General features: G+C 35.7%; 1 protein-coding gene across 1 annotated transcript in view; it reads right to left on the bottom strand.

Moving 5' to 3' along the window:
- Window positions 1-19755, bottom strand: part of LOC128227264 (adhesion G-protein coupled receptor V1-like) — a 68412-nt gene that overhangs the window by 24463 nt on the left and 24194 nt on the right. Inside the window, exons 28-57 of the mRNA XM_052937627.1 lie at window positions 16407-16548; window positions 15405-15649; window positions 14715-14899; window positions 14254-14413; window positions 13762-13959; window positions 12802-12948; window positions 12362-12636; window positions 11686-11951; window positions 11230-11461; window positions 10573-10777; window positions 10168-10326; window positions 9791-9938; window positions 9423-9594; window positions 8944-9073; window positions 8494-8670; window positions 7945-8184; window positions 7328-7450; window positions 6907-7074; window positions 6386-6590; window positions 5911-6098; window positions 5469-5663; window positions 5069-5194; window positions 4552-4661; window positions 4071-4216; window positions 3026-3268; window positions 2598-2785; window positions 1563-1838; window positions 1073-1225; window positions 531-751; window positions 73-232 (exon numbers count right to left, since the gene is read on the bottom strand). Of these exons, the coding sequence (XP_052793587.1) occupies window positions 73-232; window positions 531-751; window positions 1073-1225; window positions 1563-1838; window positions 2598-2785; window positions 3026-3268; window positions 4071-4216; window positions 4552-4661; window positions 5069-5194; window positions 5469-5663; window positions 5911-6098; window positions 6386-6590; window positions 6907-7074; window positions 7328-7450; window positions 7945-8184; window positions 8494-8670; window positions 8944-9073; window positions 9423-9594; window positions 9791-9938; window positions 10168-10326; window positions 10573-10777; window positions 11230-11461; window positions 11686-11951; window positions 12362-12636; window positions 12802-12948; window positions 13762-13959; window positions 14254-14413; window positions 14715-14899; window positions 15405-15649; window positions 16407-16548 (5583 nt within the window). The remainder of the gene's footprint in view (window positions 1-72; window positions 233-530; window positions 752-1072; window positions 1226-1562; window positions 1839-2597; window positions 2786-3025; window positions 3269-4070; window positions 4217-4551; window positions 4662-5068; window positions 5195-5468; window positions 5664-5910; window positions 6099-6385; window positions 6591-6906; window positions 7075-7327; window positions 7451-7944; window positions 8185-8493; window positions 8671-8943; window positions 9074-9422; window positions 9595-9790; window positions 9939-10167; window positions 10327-10572; window positions 10778-11229; window positions 11462-11685; window positions 11952-12361; window positions 12637-12801; window positions 12949-13761; window positions 13960-14253; window positions 14414-14714; window positions 14900-15404; window positions 15650-16406; window positions 16549-19755) is intronic.

Raw genomic sequence — 19755 nt, forward strand, 5'->3', positions numbered from 1 at the left:
ATTAACTATTTTATAAACTCATGTTTTTATTCCTTAAAACACTTTCATAACTATACAATTTGCAATACTTACAATATCATATTTGATGCTAAATGTGAGTATGACATTTCCAAAGTGTCCCCCATATCGTGTAATGTTGAGCTGCACGTGCCTAGTCAGGTCCACAGGGTCCACCACAATGGCTTGGTACTCTGGCATGATACCAAACAGGCCGTGGGGTTCATCATTGAACCTTAAAGTTCATATAGTGAAAGTCTTAGTCTTAGCTAGATCATAGTATGTAAAGTCACATACATATTAAAACAGTCTACTCCTAACAAGCATGATTGCTTTTTTTATTCATTTGTTTGCATATAATTCAATCAATAACAATTAAAGACGGATTTCTTCCTTCTCCACACAAAAGTCTCAGTTTAAAGAATAAATATATGCATGTTGAACACATAAAAGTGATCAAGTATGTATTATCAGTGTCAACTGTTTTAAAACAAACCACTTTTGATGGGCTAATATTAGGCCAATGTACATACTTGATGGTGAATGTTGATAGGTTATACTGGGTATCAATCTCTGCTCCACCCACAATTTGAGTAATGGCGAGCCTGAATGTCTCGGAAAGTTCCGGAACACTGTCAGGGAGAATCTCCAGCGTGATGCTGGATGTACGCTCCTCATCGGCAACTAGCACTGAGCCGTTTCGAGGCTGAAAGTCAGCAACCTCATCTTGATGGCCTTGAACCTCCCAGAACACCTGGTGAAGAAAATGTGAATAGAAAATGTGTTGTTTTTTTAATCGATAATGCAATCAAGTTTAGCAGCTAATGATCGTTTTAATAATAATTACTGGTAAAAAGAAAGCAAATCAAAGAAAAAAAAAGCTGTCATATACTAAGTAACAATCATCATAATAAAGGCAGTATTAGAATTAAATATTTAAAAAAAATCATATACATTGTAATTAATCATGACATCCCAAATTATGATAATGGGCTTGCTCAGACTATATTATTAAAGGCCATAAATAAGATAAACTGACATCATCACATATGATAACACACCTACACGGACCTACCTCAATATTTCCCACAGTTCCCGTGTCCTGTCTCCGTATCAGTGGGAACTGCACAGTCAGTGTTCCGGTCCCCTCTGGTTCCTCATACTCTCGTGCAAGCTGTGCTGGGCCGTCAAAACGCACTATACCATTCGGATGACCAAATTTGGAAATCTAAAATTCACACGTGTCAAATTATTACTATTACCAAGCTCTTTCAAAATGATTTTACCAGCTTGGTACTCTTCCAAATATATCTCAGTATTGTACACAACAATGTTAAATAGTAGTATTTTCCTCTTTTCATTTATGTCTTAAATATGTCAATATGTATTATTTTACTATTGTTAAATGCATGAGCATTTTTACAAAATCCACTCAAAGTATGGTTACCAGATTTGGTTCGTCAAACAAAATTTGTCTTATTTATTTTAGTCATAAATGGTAGGTCATAACCTTTAAACATTATTGCTTTACATACTCACAACAAACCTTTACAAAAAAGACTTACAGTCAGGGAGACACTGCCCATAGTTGGGCTGACCTCCCCATTCCCAACAGTGGCCGGCGACCCCTCCACCTTCTCAAGACCAATCACAAACGTCTTCTCTATCTCCCAGCTTGAGAACGGCTTAATATCCAAGGTAATTGTTCTTTCACCTGCCTGTCCGTCCGCCCACTTGAGGGTCCCTGATGTCAACTCCATGTTTCCAGATTTGAACGCAATGTCATTTGTGGATTGTAGGGGTGACTTGGGGTTATTAGGGCCAAATATCCTCCAGTAAACCTGCCAAAAATAAAGTTCATGAATTCCTGGATTAGAAGTAGGGCCGGTATTCAAATAAAATTTTAAATCATTACTTAACTTTCATACATGTAAGTTTACTTGCTATTCATATTTTCAAATCAAATTCAAAGAAAAGTATAAGTGTTTTAAACATCAAAGTATTATAATGTGTGTATAATACATAAAATAAGTACATTATTTTATTTATTATTAAGTTATTATATCATATGACCAGTGTGATACTTATGTTACAGCTGAAAAAGGATAGTCACTTAAGTTGGAAAATGATTTAGGATGTTTTATGAACACTGGCCCTGTACTAGTACCAATTATGAAAGACAATATGAAAATCATTCAGGATCAAACTAGGAATCTCTTGAGTATGAATTAAAAAAACACATCCTATGTACAAATAAGTAAATTATGGATGCCTCAGGTGACCCAGATTATTTTGGTATCATTTGAAAGGGTTTGATGTCTAGAAAAAGAATATGAAAGGTATACTGAAAACAGTATCACAAAATTTTTGGCCTTGAAAGATTGTAAAAAAAGTAATTCCATGTATAATATCAGATGCAATACAAATACACAAACTGCAATAACTTTATCTGTAATTTATGTTACATATAAGTTTTCAGCAAGCAATTACATTTGAAATAATACCACACATATATGTGATGACTAGGCATCAAAATTAATCATGCAATATTTGTCAAGAAAGAATATAAAGCCCTTCAAATTGCCAAGTCTTTAACTCACAGTCTGTTCGCCAAGCAGGCCTCCAGTTCTCTCCACTGTGAGCATGCGCTGTACCATCTTGGCCGTATTATTCATTATTATCTTCGTGTCAATCCCTGGCTGACCTTTAAATCCAAACTGCCCATTGGGGTAATCTGACTTGGCAATCTCCACTGTCATCATCTTTCTCACCCCCAGCCTTGCCCCTCCTGTATCATAATAAGTGATGCATCATATATTTGACATGGAAGATATTAGATTAACTAATATTCATTACAAATTTGAAATAAACCCATTTTACATGTTCATACCTGCTTCTTGAAATTACAACATTCTTTTTGTTCACAGAGATATAAACAGGGATTCAAATATTGGAAGTATTTTTATCAGTTAAAATAAATACAATGGAAACAAATGCCAAAATTGTATAATTCAACTACAGTACCCACCAGTTGTGCTAACCAGCTCCACACTGAAGGTTTCTGCATATTCCATCTCTGGATCATTTCGTATTGTAATATCCAATGTCGCGTTTCTTGTCCCATCGGAAAAGGACACCTCCCCTTGCCTGCCAACAAAGTCCAAACCCTCTGTGGCAGTGTCGTTGTGGACAACATAAAGGACGGACACAGCACCGAAGTTTCCGCCACTCCGCATCAGCGGGATCTTGGCCACACCCTGGTCTTCCGTTACTGTCAGAGGATAGGAATAAAGTGTTGGTATACTCAAATTACATTATTCTTCTTTATAAGTACATATCCTGTAAAAATCTTAATGATTTATAAGAGAGGAGCTAATAAGCCTTCGTAGTCATTAAGACTGTTCACAATAGGTTTAACTGACTAAGGTTATAAAATGTCTTCTGCAGACAGGTTTAAAATTTTGACGATATGTCTGTTAAGTTGAAAAACTAAAAGTCTTGACAATTAAGTTCAGTAATAAGTGGGGACCAACAGGTGATTTCATTGGCTGGAAAAAAAAGGTTATAATCTACAGATAGAAAAATCGTTTTGTATCCAAAGTATCATACAGGTTATATGAGTTTAACAACACTCTTTTGCTTATGACAGATTTTATCACCACACAATCAATTATGTATCTTTACACTTAAATGTTTATGTTACACAAATATCTTTGTAATTATTCTACTAAGAGTATTTCAACTTAACCTCACTTTTTTTTAGATGATTTTATATACAAAATAAACATTTATTATGTACAATACCCCAAACAAGAAATTGCAAAGTGACACTAAACCTTCACACATACAGAATTTGAATGAAATGTTGGGGTCTGACATATTCATATTTGAACTATACATCAATGGTACAGCTGATGATGCCGATACATCCATGCTTAACATCATTTTGGAAAGTCAGAGAAACTTATTGCACAAATAAGTATAAAATCTCAGAGAACAGAAAGGTGAGGCATTTGATACTGTAACTGATGTAGCCCAGAGACATTGGCCTCGCTACACCCCTATACATGTACCTTTAAACTGTGCGGCCTCGTCCAGAAACTGTATGGTGCCCTCCGCATTATCATTTTTCTCTATCTCAATGATCTTGACACCTGGCGTCCCGATCATTGGTTTCTGGTCTAGCTGTAGACCGTCCACGATGGTGTAGTTGTTAGTGCTGAAAATATAGGAAAATTTAAATGGCAAATGTATTATATATTTTTTATATATATGTAGCGTCAACAAGACTTTCTTTGCACATTCAAAATCCATTGAAGATTAAGTAAACATTCTTGCTTGAATACTTACAGCTTACATAATACATGTTTCTCCAGAACATGTTGAAGGTTTACATAAATTAACAAAACTACCGTAATGAAATAATTGATAAATAATGGTGCAATGAAGTTTCACCTTGAGTCTGGAAGAATTAACAAGGCTTTACATTGAATAATGACAACTTCTATGGCAAATTTTTCATAATGTACAATATGCATGTAAACTAAGTATCACCTTGTGTCTACAAGCCTAGCTGATGTAAGATTGAGGTAGAAAGTCTCAAGCCCCTCCGGGATATCATCCTGCTTCAGCTGAATGTCTATAAACAGCTGATTTTGGCCATGCTGCAAGTAGAGGGTACATCATTATATTAGTAAATGCTAGTAGTCCTCATGTTCCAGTGCGGTGTCTGGTCAAGTCTTGTACGCCATAAACATGATTTACACTAAACTTAATATAACACATGCAAACATATAGCCTGAAAATACAACTCTTCAATCCCACCTGGAAAGTGAGCATGCCCTATGCGGGAAAGTAGTCCTCAAGTTTGGGTGCGGTGTCTGGTCAAGACTTGTATGCCACAAACATAAGGATATATGCTGAACTTAAACCTCTCATGCTAACATACAGTCCTCATGTTATGGTGCAAGGTCGAGCCTTGTACGCCACAAACATATGATACATGCTGAACTTGCTGAACTTAATACCATCCATGCTACCATACAGATAATATATATCACTACAATCCTACCTGGAATGTCAGCGTGCCCTCCTTGGGAAAGTAGTCTTCAAGCTCATGTGCAGTGCCTGGCCAAGTCTTGTACGTCACAAACACCTGCTGGTTCAAACCAGCCCGCCGTATCACAGGTAAACTCACCTAGAAATGTATGTAAAGAGTTTCTGGTAAATCACATGTGCTTTTAAATATATGATTATAATTTTTAAGAGCAACATTCTTTTAATAACCTGAAATCAAGATGGCAATTGTACATATGTGTTAGACAATACATCAAATACACTCACAAAGCTTTCAATTGCAACACAGTAAGACACATTTTAACAGTTTTTTTACTTTAAAGAATCAGTTTAATAATACCTGTTTAACTGACAAACTTAGAATGTCTTGTGATATATTATATGAGAAACCCTACAGAGAATCTGTCCTCAGTGGTGACAGTGGTCTGTGGCAGATCGAACACAAACTCCCCATGAGGGTGGTCACTCGCAACAAACACAATGTCTGCTGTTGTTGCCCCGGTAACAGATGACAATATGGCCCCACCAGTAGCCGAGCTCAGCTGCAGTGTGTAGATACTGCGCAACTCCGGGATTGTGTCATCCAGGGCCTTCAAACACGTATATATAACATTAAATGCCCATCCACTTTTTTCTGTAGATCCATGCCAACATTGATTTAGAATGTATAGTAAATCATCAATATCTTTAAAATCATCATATCAGTTATCATATACACAATAAATGCGAGGAAAAAATATGGTAAAAGGTACAGATACTATTAAATCTTAACCTAACTTTTTTAGATTTTTAAATAAATGCAATTTAAATATTATGGAAAGCCAAACAAAGCTCTACCTGTATGGTAATGGCTGCCTGTTTCTGCAAGTTAGCTATTGTGACCGTGCCCTCGACCTGAAGGAAGGCACTCTCGTCCCGTGGGGTGATGGCCCAGGATACAGACACATCCCCATAAATCCCTTCCCCACGTGTCAGCACGACCTGCACCTGACCTGCATAGTTTGGGCTGCTTTCACCTGGCTCACCTGGAAATAAATAACAATGTAAAAGAAATCGCACAACATTCAAACTTCCTATGGGGTATTATAACAAACTTGTCAATTATATATTTCATTATAGATTGATTAAAATTCTTACACAAGAATAGTAACATGTAATTGTATAGAATAGAACAAGTAATGTTGATATCCCCATTCATCTATTTTCAAACCAAGGTATTTAACCTATCCAGATCCTAATTTAAAAATTCATCACTTTTCTCTTCTCGCCAATATTGATTTTAATCACAAACTTATAGTTCATTCTTGCTTACCTATATAAACTTTTCTATGTTCCTGCATGATGGATATAGTGCCGCTGGCCCCTGGGTCAGGAAGCACCCTTATCCTGGCGTCACCCTGGGTGTGACTAATGTCTGCGTTGTTGTCTGCGGTTATCAGTGACACACGGAACTGTTCCTCACCCTCCAGAATGTTGTCAGGTCGAGTACGGAGACTCAGTGATTTTGTCTTCTCTCCCTGTGTAATACCAGAAATATAATATGAAGAAAAATATAGCATGTGACTAAAACAAATTAAACTTAGACCAACCTTAATACAGAGTGACAGGGCAAATTCTATTTAGAGAGCACCCTTAAACCTTTTCCAACCTTTGAACATTAGCATGCTTATCAAACATAGGACTGAAATTCAAAAGTTTATATCTTGTCAATGGTAAATTATGTATGAAATGTACACTATTATTCTAAAAAAAATCTTTAAATATTGTTTTATCTGAATGATTAGCTATGATGCATTGGTTTCACTATTGTCATCAAAATATTGTCTGTGTTACCTGAGCAAAAAGAAGCGTCCCAGTGTGTGGCTCGTAGAAGTCATATACAGCTTCTGCATTGAGTCTCCATTGCACATTGACCACACCCTCTGACCCCTGGATACGCTCCACAATCAGCCGAACCTCACCATCAGGGTCATCAGGGGTCAAGGACTCTCGCACCACTGCCTAGGCAAAATTAAAACATAACGTATTACTTAAATGAACAAATAATGCATTCTGATATAATCCAAATTTAAACTGTAGACATATAATGTAATCTTTTTGGAAAAAGTTACAGACTTGATTAAATATATTCAAATTATGATTTTATACATAATGAAACTGTCCTGTTTCAGCAGTAGTTTTTTTAAATATGTAAAAGTGACGAAACAGTTTTTCATTGCATTAATAATTCTTTGTAATTTTAAAATGAACAGACCTGTGTGGAGACAAATCTAAAGAGCCCATTTGGCGAGTCATTCTTGAGGATAGCGATGCGGACAGAACTGACAGGTCCTAACAAAGCCCCTCCTGTGACACTGATCAGCTCTATGTCAAACGTCTGTGTGGAATAGACACATGTATATTTAGTATAAGTATTCTTTTTTACAAGAACAAGGGTTGTATGAAACAAAGTTTGAGCAACCTGGCGAGTGTTTTCTTTGTTTTTGTTTATTCATTTTCTATTTAATTATACAATGAACATAAATATAAGTTATGAGCTTTGATCTGGAATCAGAAACCATTACTTTTAATAATTCTTTCATAGTGTAGTATATATAAAAAAATTGAGAAATGATAAACTATCTCCCCTGACAACTTGTTAAAAAAATACATGTATAGACCATGTTAAGTAAAGTGTCAATTCAATAAACAAAAGATACAAGCCAAATTTACTAATGTGGTGATTTTAAGCTTATTTCACCTCTTAGAAATGGACTTCAATCATTCAAAATGACTGTGCAGGAGACTAGGAGTAAGCATTTATGCTAACAGGAACAATAATACCTTTTTGTTTAAATATTAATTTTAAGAACTGAATCTCACAATTCATACCTCCATATTTTCAGGAATACTATCATCCACCACTGTCACATATATATTGGCACTCTGCTGTGTGTCTGCCAGAATCAGAGTGCCACTGGATGGGCTGAAGTCAAGTATAGTCGCCTCCCTTGGTTCAGCCTGCCATGTAACGGTCACCTGACCATGGAAGCCGACAGTCCGGCTCACTGTCAGTGGGATGGTTGTGTTGAGCCCAAACTCTTCATATACATCTATCCTGCCCTCTATGTTCTGCAATATTCATATCAAGAAATATACAAATAAGAAACTTTGCCTATTTTGCATTAAACACAGATTTCAAGAGCCTATTTATTAGATGTTAATGAAATTATTACCTATGAGCAAGTTAAACTGCATTTTATTACACATTTGAAATGTTCTGTAAATTTAATTTTGATTGCCAATTTCAGTTAATTGATATGACAAGGCTCACTGTTAAAGCATTATTCAAACCTTGATCTTCATAAAACCTTGCTCAATGTATTTACTGAACCACTCACTAGTAACATAAAGATATATATTTCAAATTGAGTAACATACGGTTGTAACATTAAACTGCACTATTCCCCTAGCATTGTCATTCTCCGCTATGGTGACAGCCACAATGTTGCCTGGGATACGGACACTTGGCTCCGCCCCTGGGGGTGGGACATTGCCTAGCAACACAACCCCAGTGATGTTCACAAGGAACATTTCCGCTGCCTCAGGAAGGCTGTCCTGAAGTTAAATAGTTAATGACACATACAAGCCTAAACTATTAGTCACATGGGGTTAAAAGTAAATGTCGATAAAAGATGCGCAGTTAAGTTTCATTCATTATTCTATGAAATAAAAATTGATGATAACACATGAAGTGTTTATAGTGTAAAGTCTAATATCTAAGCCATTTCTGTTCAAAACATTAATTTTGCTAATTACTGGACAACACAAGCATTTTAAAAGAAGCATTAATTAAATAAAAGAGTTTCTAACATAAATAGTTCTACAAACCTGTTTGATGACGACCTCTACAGGAACCTTAGAAACGTTCTCCTGGAGTATGACCATCCCCTGACGCGAGATGAAGTCTTCCCCCGACACCGCCTGCTCACTGGATGTCAACCTCCCATCAACTGATGTACTGGGTGAAAACACATAAATCTGTATCAGTATTCCATAAGAAAAACATACAAGTACATAATATGTATTGTTCAATTTCAAATTATGTAGCACAATCACTTACATGTAATTTTGTAACCTAAATGATAAATGGCATTAAGATCATTACGATAAGAATCAACTGTTGCTAACAATATCAGGTCAAAGACTGTCCAGTGTCCATTAGGCTGTATTTTAAAACCAGGGATTTTTTATTTGAAATGCAGATTATTCTATTCATTTATTAGTATATACATTTATTTAACAGTATATAAATGTAGATGACAACAACATGTTCACATGATCTGGTAATTTCCGACAATGGTACGTACATGTATGTGACCTGTAGATCCCCAGTTAAGCCTTGTTCCCGCACTATGTTTAGAATAATAGTGGCATCTGACCCCTCTGGCTCCTGAACAGTGATGGTTGATTTCTCCCACCGCACTACACCATACGGTGAGTCATTCGCCAACACAATAACCATTGCTGTCTTATTGGCACCTGGTTTGGCAGTTGTCAAAAATGTATTCAAAATATTTGTTTTCAAATATTGCAACAAAAGCTCAATCAATTTTCTTTTCATATGGATTCCAATTGTTTTAGTCACAGCAATTAAATGTACTTGTAACTTTCCACAAACAAACTTGTTACATTTGATACAAAAAAACAAATTTCAAACAAATGTTGCCCAACCCACCTATTACAGCTCCTCTGCCTGGCAGACTGGTTCCCGTCTCCACAATCTGAGTCAGTTGGATGTATGTGACTTCCTGAAGTTCTGCAACATCATCATCCCGCACAGTCAGGCTCACTGTCGACACTGCCTGGCCAGTGGCAAACTCCACCTACAAACATTGACAAGGAGATACACGCACACAATCATAATGATTTGAGTATCAGTAACATTTATCTCCACTTTCACTTAAAAGAAGCAGATGACTCAAAGTATAGCTAACTAATAGGAATTGTTCTTACTGGAACACTGATTTTTTTTTAAATTTATCAAAGGTTTTCACAGATTAGCTCTTTCATTCATAAACGATGTGTATTTCTTCTGTTCAAAAGCAGACTTACAATGCCCTCTAGAGGTGTGATGTCATTGGTTCCATCATGGTCGCCAGTGGCAACCCACTTGACAGTCACATGACCAAAGAAGCCACCATGTCTGATCACGTTAACCTGAACTGTGTTGTCACGATCTACCAACTCTTGAGTTTGTAACTCGATGGAGTCCTGAAAATATTTATATAAATCCATATATAGGCAAACTAAATGCTACATGAACATGTATGTGTGCTTTTTCATTTATCATATTAAAAACACATTGATGCATATATATAAATATGATGTCATATGATGGAGGAATCTATTTCTAGGAAAATGTTAACACAAATTATTTTAATTTTGCAGCTTACATTCATTTTCAGAGTCATTATCAAATTCAAAACTATAACCAAAAAACCATAACAGAAATCTTACAGGCGCAATCTCTATCACCCCATGTGCATTATCATTGGACAGAATGTTAACAGCAATGCGATTGTCAAGGCCAATCTCCGCCCCACCCCCAGAGTTACGGAGTGTCACATAGAAAGTTTCCGTATCTTCAGGAATGGTATCCTGAAACACGTACACAGTGGCATGGAGAAGGTCTTCATTCTCATCCATCGTCATAGTAACCGTCCTGAAACAAAGATTATTTTGAAAATAATTCATTGAAGCAACAGAATCTTTCTCGCATTATTTGTTAAATGAATGTTTTTTATGTATAAGGACAGAAAGTACTTTATTTAGCAAATACTATTCATTTAGATCAGGCTTTTGTTTGAAGTGAACATTTTATAGGTTTTCCAGTCAATATTGCATTTCAGTTGGAAAATATTTGTACTGCAGATTTATCATATTCAATCTGTGAGGGTCAATTTTCTTCCCGGATTGAAAACTTCAAAAAAACAATACATGGAAAACCAACTGTGTAGGAAGCAATTCATATTGAAGAGGTTAAGACAATACCTATTGATACAGACAAGGCTAAAATAATGTTTATTATTTACTAGTAAACCTGCTTGAATTTACAGCAATTTACATTATTAAATTTGTTGGCATTGAGACACAGACTAAACATATAGTTTTCACCTTGGGGCAAAGTCACTGTCCTTGACCTTAACAAGCTGGTAGAGGGTGGGGTTTGTGGTGATGTTCTTGTTGGCAACAGCAACCAGGTCCATTTGGTTGGTCCCCTGCTTGATGGTAATTGGTTGCATGCTTAGTGCAGGGGAACCAGTCCAGGCAGATTGGAACCGGATGTTTTGGATGTCCCATGCATACATTACAGATGAAGAAATTGTATTGGAAAACACTGCATAGACTGAAAGTAAAAGAATTCGTATGTTAAAATATATCAATATGTACATTTAGAAGGTTCACTTGGTCCAATAACATGCTGGTAAAGACATGCAGAACTATTTAAGATAAAACAATAAAAGAAATTGGTTAATAAGACTTTTATGTAATATAAGATTGTGTATCAGAAATTGTAACTACAACTAATAATCTTCAAACAATTGATCAAATTATTTTTACAAGTCCCACCTGTATCATCAAATGCAGTGAATATCTCCACATCCTGTACGCGGTTGGTTTCCAGCCTCTCATGCAGCACAAATCCCAGCTGGGTCACATCCCAGCGATATACATCAGATTTTTGTGGACTGCTCACTGTATTGTCCCGATTATTGGCGATTATGAGAATGTCAAGGGAGCGAATTTTTGTGTGTTCCACATCAATGGCCCCAAGAGTTGGCAAGCTTTGATGTTGGGAGAACTGGCCACTTGTGTCAAACTTGTAAACTTTAGAACTGAAAAAGTTCCATACAATGTAAGACCAACTCTTTAAAATATTCAATGATCAAAAAGCATAGATCAGCTTAAACATCAGCAGACAATTGTTTTAAGACATTGATAAATTGTCCACATGTCATTTATTGGTTGGCTTGTAATTTTAGTGAGTTGATTGGTTAATAGTATTAAATTGATAAATATCAACCAATCAAAAAACATTTTGGTAAACTTTGATCAAACCAAAGAATTAATTGGGTTTATACAATTGGCTGCAGCCATAGCCGGCAGTATCAGTCAGACATTCATCATTCAACCGCACTTGGCCTAACAACAATGTACAACTACAGGCTACATGGCCATTTACACCAACTTTAGTAACATAAAGCCAAAAGCAAATTCGTCTGGCCTGACTACAAGAACAACTTACTCAACTTGGTATGTCTTATCCACACTGTCATAATAGTTAGCAACAGCAAGGAAGAGGTTTCCATCGATGTCCACTACCTCCACCGCTTGTGCCCCAACTGTTTTCAGTGTGGACACTTTGGAGAAGCGTTTATTTCCTGGTTCCCACCTCCACACATCAGAATCAACCCTTGTGTTTCCAGAGTTGTCCTGGGAGTTTGCTATGACAATGTAGTGGATGGTGTTCTTTGTGAAGTAGGCAATGTCCGTAGCACCCTTGGTGTCCAGGTTTTGAAGCTAAATTAGATATAAATGACAAAATTCAATGATTGTGGAGGCTACTAATTTTTTCATTATTTAGCAGATGTTTTAAAACCGCAAGTTTTATTAAAATTAAACCAAGAGATGAAAGAAGGTGAAAACATTAAAACATTATAGATATTGTACTCTCTCAAAACATACTAGTGTAAGGGAGCCATCCGTGTTGATCCTGTACAGTCGGGAGACAGTCTCGTATCTATTATGGTTGCCCTTGTTTACGACCATCAGATACTGAACCCCATTGATGACAAATGACTCTGCTCCGGAAACACCATCTGTCTCCACTGTCTGTAATATATTAGAATTAAAATGGGTTGAAAATATCAAAATTTGCCTTGCCAGAACCTTGAAACCAATATAAAATTTATAAATGTAATATATATATTTTTTTTAATTTTCTTATTATTGAGATATGGCCCTACCAACAAACTTAATCAAGCTTGATCTGGCAGGTGAGTTCAGTTTAATACACTAAACACATATTGAATATGAAAAATATGTTTTAGTTTTTCTGGTAGATATAAGCAGCCTATTGTATAAAATTTGGTTAGTTGTCCAAGGGTTATCTTCAGGCCAGTTTGCAAATGTAGATGATTTTGATTGGTTAACAGTAATTATTGGATAAATATTGACTAATCAATACTCATTTTAGCTAAATTTTACAAAATCAAAGAATTAACAGGTAAAATACATTGGCTGCAGCTTTCCAGTAAGCTTGAGGTAAATTAAACACTGTTATAGAGGTGAGAACAGTATCTGGGTCGGTATTCATAAAACGTCTTAAGTCATTTCTTAACTTAAGTCAAATTCTTAAATTTTCAAAGTGAAATTAAAAAGGAAATCGTTGTTTTTTGAAAAATGTAAGTTATTATGTCAAATGACCAGTGACATACTTAATTTAGGAAAATGACTTCAGTAAGGAAATGACTTAAGATGTTTTATGAATACCGGCTCTTGCCTTGCTAAACTGAGTAGAAAAGATGGCCTTTTCCTTCAATTCACTTTTGCTTTAAGTTTAGTTGTAAAGAGAATGTTTTTGGCGATAAAAAAGATAACAGGGGAGAGTACCCCATCTTCTTTCGAAGCGCAAAAATACTCTACCTGTACTGGAGTAAGTTCCCCTTGCCAGCGGAACAGTGTGGTGTAAAGCAGGGTTGCCATGTCAACAGGCCCCTGTGAACCATCTGACCCCATGTCAGAGGTCAGTTCCCCAACCACAGATGGCTTCATCATAAGCAGGTACACTGTGCCATTCACCATGTAACTGTACCAGTCCTCTACGTATGTGGTGGGAATAACCTTTTTTTACAAACAAAAAATATAATTGCATGCTGAATGTGAAATTCTGCAGATAAATCAATGCAGCATATTTCGAAACTGACTCCAAAACTGTTTTCATAATATGTCAATCACTTCTATATCTATGTTTTTTATCAATTATGTTTATCATACAGAGGAAGTATATTGAAATTCACCATTTCAACATAAAATGCAAAGCTGTTAGATAAACTTTTAGTGTAAGCGTAAATAACTTGTGACTTTCATGTAATTGGTATTCTGAAGCTTTTGAAGGTTAATAATATAATTTCTCACCTGGACGGGCACCAGATGAACGCTCAATACATCTGCCATTGTTTCAGCAGTGCCGGGCTCTGTTGCCATGTCAACTGTGACAAGCCCTTCCATCCCCTGGGTGCGGACAATGTCAAAGTGCAGCATCCCCACCCCCTCCTCGACAGAGATCTCACGCATTCTGGAAAATTAAAAAGTGCAGATCTTGAACAAACTGTAAATGAACAAACATTAACACCAAATGAAAACTAAAAATATAAAAAAATAAAATCAACAATACAGACATTTATGTCATAAAATTTCTGATTACTAAACCACTAGTCAAAATTTCTATACTAATTTGTAATAAATAAAAAAAAATCCCTCACTCAAACACATTGTGTTTGTTAGTTTAAAACACCAACTTATATTTTACCTATGAACTATTGTGAATTTTGATCACTGCAACTGATGATATTTTTACTCTTTATCTACATTCCTACCTGGTACCAGCAGCGTACAGACTGAACAGCCCATTAGGGGAATCGTTAGCGTTGACGATGATGGTTCGTTCCGTCTTGGTGCCAAGCTGAGCAGTGTTGTCTGGGGTCAAAAGTCGAAGGGTGAACCTCTCTGTGTCTTCCGGGATTTCATCATCAAGCACAGACAAGGTCAGCATCACACTGGTCTGTAATATGAGCAAGATAGTATTTATAATAACTTATATAAAGACACAGATTGAATAAGTTTTATTTCCTTGTAAATATTGTATAAACAGAGTTGATTATGTTTTCAATATTTTAGAAATTTAAAGCTGCACTCTCACAGAATGACTGATTTGACAACTTTTTCATTTTTTGTCTCAGATTCTAATCAGCTGATTTTGACATCAGTGTTTTCAAATCAGTCATATAGGATAACATACAATAGAACAGATCTTAATTGTTTGGAAAACTGCTGATTTTTCATTTTTCTTAAAGCGGTAGTAACGCTTTTAGCCATAAAATATCAAATTTCAAGCGTAAACATTTTAAACTGCAATCTGATCTTTTATCAGCAGTCTTATATCACCCTTTTTCAGACAATTACGCAAAATTTGGCTGATTTCAAGACATGAAATTGTCAAAAAGCATGATCTGTGATATTTTTACATGTCTCTTAGAGACTATTATGGATTATTCTTGCTCACTGACCTGTTTATTTTCGAATGTAATGGACCCCTGCATGGGAGAGAGGTCATCTCTGTTCTCCTCAAGCTCGGGTATAACTTCAAATGGCACATTAACTTGACCGTACATTCCTGGTCCACGGCTGACAGCAATATTTACGCTGGATTTGAGGGAACCGTCCCGCAACGGCTCGTCCAGGGTGATCAAATCAACTGATTCCAGGTAGACAAAACCAGCCGGGTCATCATTGGCCAGGATTGTCACTGTGGCTAGAAATTGAGTCAAGTTTAATAAATTTCTAGACTTAAATCAGATTATTTCAAATGATGCATCGTTTTCAAAGATTCAACATAAATTCTGAACAGACACTAGTTTATCTCAAAACCCTTCTATTCAATTAAAGAACTAAGACACAATGAAATACACCATTTCATTGGATGATAAGTGCTGGTTTTGATTCAATAATGCTTCAAACCCTATCCTTAAATACATATAACATTCCTGCACTGATATCTTTTTTAAATTAGAACTTTGTTTAAGTCAACAATGCTGTTAAAAAATGAAATATTTTAAGATAAGCTCATGTATTTGCATATTACAAATACTCCTAAAAAAGCTGTCTCAAAATATTGTTAGAAATACTGCTGATCACAAGTGTATCCATTAAACTTCCAGTTCAGTAAAAATTTCATAGTTAAGTCATGATTTTTAAGTAAACAATGATGATGTTTAGAACCTTGATAACTTTTACAAAGTTCTGAGCAATCGGCCCATTGTTTACCATATCATTTATCTTTCAAATTTCAACTACTCATGGACACATTTGTGATCTGCAGTAATTCTTACAAATGTTGAGACAACTCAAAACTGTTTCTGCTGTGCTTGTTTTAATTACATATTTTACCACATCATACAATAGTTTACCTTTAAAATGAACAACAAGGCCATTTACATTGTTGTTAATTTTAACAAAGTTCAGAAAATCGGCCGCCAACACATTATGAGTAAAATTTACTTTTCACCTACCTCTGCTGGGAGTTCCAAGCCTGAGGCCATTTTTAGCATTGGAAAGGATGACCTCAAATGTTTCGTCTGGTTCTGGGATTTCATCGTCAATGATCTCTATAAGGATCTGTTTGCTTGTCTCACCATTCAGAAACACTATTTCCTATTTGTAAGATGAGGAATAATGTAAATAAAGTTAGAATTAAGACTGGTTTGCTTGTTTTCTACAAACTGCTTTTCTCACTACATAAAAATGTACTTATTTGAAATATGCTCTAGTAATTTACACCTAGTTACTTAAAGCAGCACTCTCACAGATTTACCGTTTTTACAACTTTTTTGTCTTGGAAAGAGCAATTTTTTGCATAAGTATCTGCAAACCAATGATAAAAGATTGCTGACAAAAGATCAGAGTGCAGATTTGCATATTTCCGTTCGAAAATTAATATTTTATGGCTTAAACTGTTAGTAACGGTTTAAGAAAAATACATAAAACATGAACTTTTTAACTTAAATATAAAGATCAGCGATTTAATTTTTTGTCAGCAGTCTTATATCACTGGTTTCCATGGATTTTCGCAAAAATTGTCTCATTCCAAGACAAACTAGAAGTGCCGCAATGCGACGAAACCAGGTTTTTGTTATGGGCAATCAGAAATTATAGCCAATTAATTTGTTGTATGAGCAAGTTCAATCTGCAGCTTCATATAAGCTATATTCACACTAAGATTCATCACTATCCATCAATTCTAACTAAGTTGTTGGGCAGAAAAACATTTTTCTATTTTTAGGAACAGTGACCTTGACCCCACCTCCCAAGCTAGCTCTTCACATAAGCTACCTTCCCTCTAAGTTTCATCAATATCTATCAATGCTAACTAAAGTTATTGGGCAGACACCATTTTTCTATTTTGAGCAACAGTGACCTTGACCCCCCCCCAAAAGAAATTCCAAGCTTGCTCTTCACATAAGCTACTAGTACCTACACACAAAATTTCGTCAATATCTATCAATCCTAACTAAAGTTATTGGGCAGAAACCATTTTTCTATTTTTAGTAACAGTGATCTTGAACTTAGCTCCACCCCCCTCAAAAGCAATCCTAAGCTAGCTCTGTACATAAGCTACCTACACACCAAGTTTTATCAATATCTATCAATGCTAACTAAAGTTATTGGGCGGAAACCATTTTTAAATTTTTAGTAACAGTGACCTTGACCTTAGCCCCACCCCCCTCAAAAGCAATCCCAAGCTAGCTCTTTACATAAGCTACCCACACACCAAGTTTAATCAATATCTATCAATGCTATCAAAAGTTATTTGGCAAAAAACATTTTTCTATTTCAAGTAACAGTGACATTGACCGTAGCCCCTCCACACTCAAAAGCAATCCCAAGCTAGCTCTTCACATGCTACCTACACACCAAGTTTCATCAATATCTGTCAATCCTAACTAAAGTTATTGGGCAGAAACCATTTTTCTATTTTGAGTAATAGTGACCTTGACCTTAGCCCCTCCCCACTCAAAAGCAATTCCAAGCTAGCTCTTCACATAAGCTACCTACACACTAAGTTTCATCAATATCTATCAATACTAACTTATGTTATTGGGCAGAAACCATTTTTTGTATTTTTAGTAGGGATGGCAATGAGTACCCGAGTACTCGAGTACTCGATCGAACGTCCGAGTACTCGAGTACCAAATCACTTCTCGAGTACTCAGATTTTTATTTTAAAAAATCTAACAAAATAAAATACACAATTTACAGACAAAATATCAGATCTGGTTAGTTGCCAAGATGACAATTTACGGTCCCTCTAATCCCCGCTGTGTACACAATTGACCTCAATCAATTAGTTGACAGTTGTTGTGATAGTTGCAAACTGTCAACAAAGGACCCCTATTTCAAATTAGCACTTATGTCAAATAGCGAATTTTGATAGCGGTACTTTCACCTACACAATACTATTGTATACCAATTAGAGACCTATCACCAAACAATGGACACTAACGAGCGAAAGAGTATCGACCGTTACGCGAATTGATTTCTTAATGGGCGTATTTTAACTATTTTTGCAATGATTATCACAATTGATTGGTTGATATTTTAAATCAAGAATTATAAATATTAATGAGGTAAACAACAATTACACAGTACGAAAAACTATCATTTAAAAAAAAATAATTTGAAGAGTAAACAACTGAACAACTGAACTTCGTATTGAATTTCGTTCACTATTTTTATGTATGCTATTAGATTTCGTTCATTGTAATTCTAATTGTTGTTCATTTCTGCACTGCATACTTCTATAAAATGAAACAAATATGACAAATTAAAAGCCTGAAACAACAATTGTTTCCTTTTTATATCATTTTTTGTTAAAATACCTAATTGAAGTTTACTTTAAAGGTGAAAATGACCAATGATACGACCAACGCACAATACTAGTATGCATCATTAACGATACATGTATACACAATCTTGTCTTAGCGAACACATACTGTATTCAATTTTTCCGAGTAATCGAGTACCCGAGTACTCGATCGAACGATTGTCCGAGTACTCGAGTATTAATTTTACTACTCGTTGCCATCCTTAATTTTTAGTTACAGGCGACCTTGACCTTAGCCCCACCCCCCTCAAAAGCAATCCCAAGCTAGCTCTGTACATAAGCTACCTACACACCAAGTTTCATCAATAGCGGTCAATGCTAACTAAAGTTATTGGGCAGAAACCATTTTTCTATTTTACGTAACAGGCGACCTGGACCTTAGCCCCATCCCCCTCAAAAGCAATCCCAAGCTAGCTCTTCCCATAAGCTACCTACACACCAAGTTTCATCAATATCTATCAATGCTAACTAAAGTTATTGAACAGAAACCAATGTTTGACGAACGCCCGCCCGCCCGTCAGCCCGTCCGTCCGTCCGCCCCCCCCCCAACGACAACCTCATTCTAATAACCCGGTTTTTGTTGAAAACCTGGTTAAAAATTAAAAAGTTGTCAAAACATTCAATCCGTGAGAGTGCAGCTTTAAACTTTGTTTTCCTACATTAAAAACTTCTCATCATCAATGTTTAAAATAGTATGTTTTTTCAAACATAATGATTTAATTTGATGCCAAACTTACTGTGATATAATTACTGATTCTAAGAAAGATGCAACTGTAATCTGTGATATTTGTTTCATTGATGTAACATGTACTGTCTGTATTTACGAGCTATTTCATTGCATGTCTATCCATCTATTCAACATCATTAATTTGATAATAGACTTGAAAAAGAGGCTGGAATGAAATGATGGATAATTTTTCTCAGTGATGAAAAATCAATCTTTTCATGTTTTTCAGATTTAAATGATACTCTATCTT

This window comes from Mya arenaria, chromosome 3, assembly GCF_026914265.1.
Source record: "Mya arenaria isolate MELC-2E11 chromosome 3, ASM2691426v1".
NCBI classification, from domain to species: domain Eukaryota; kingdom Metazoa; phylum Mollusca; class Bivalvia; order Myida; family Myidae; genus Mya; species Mya arenaria.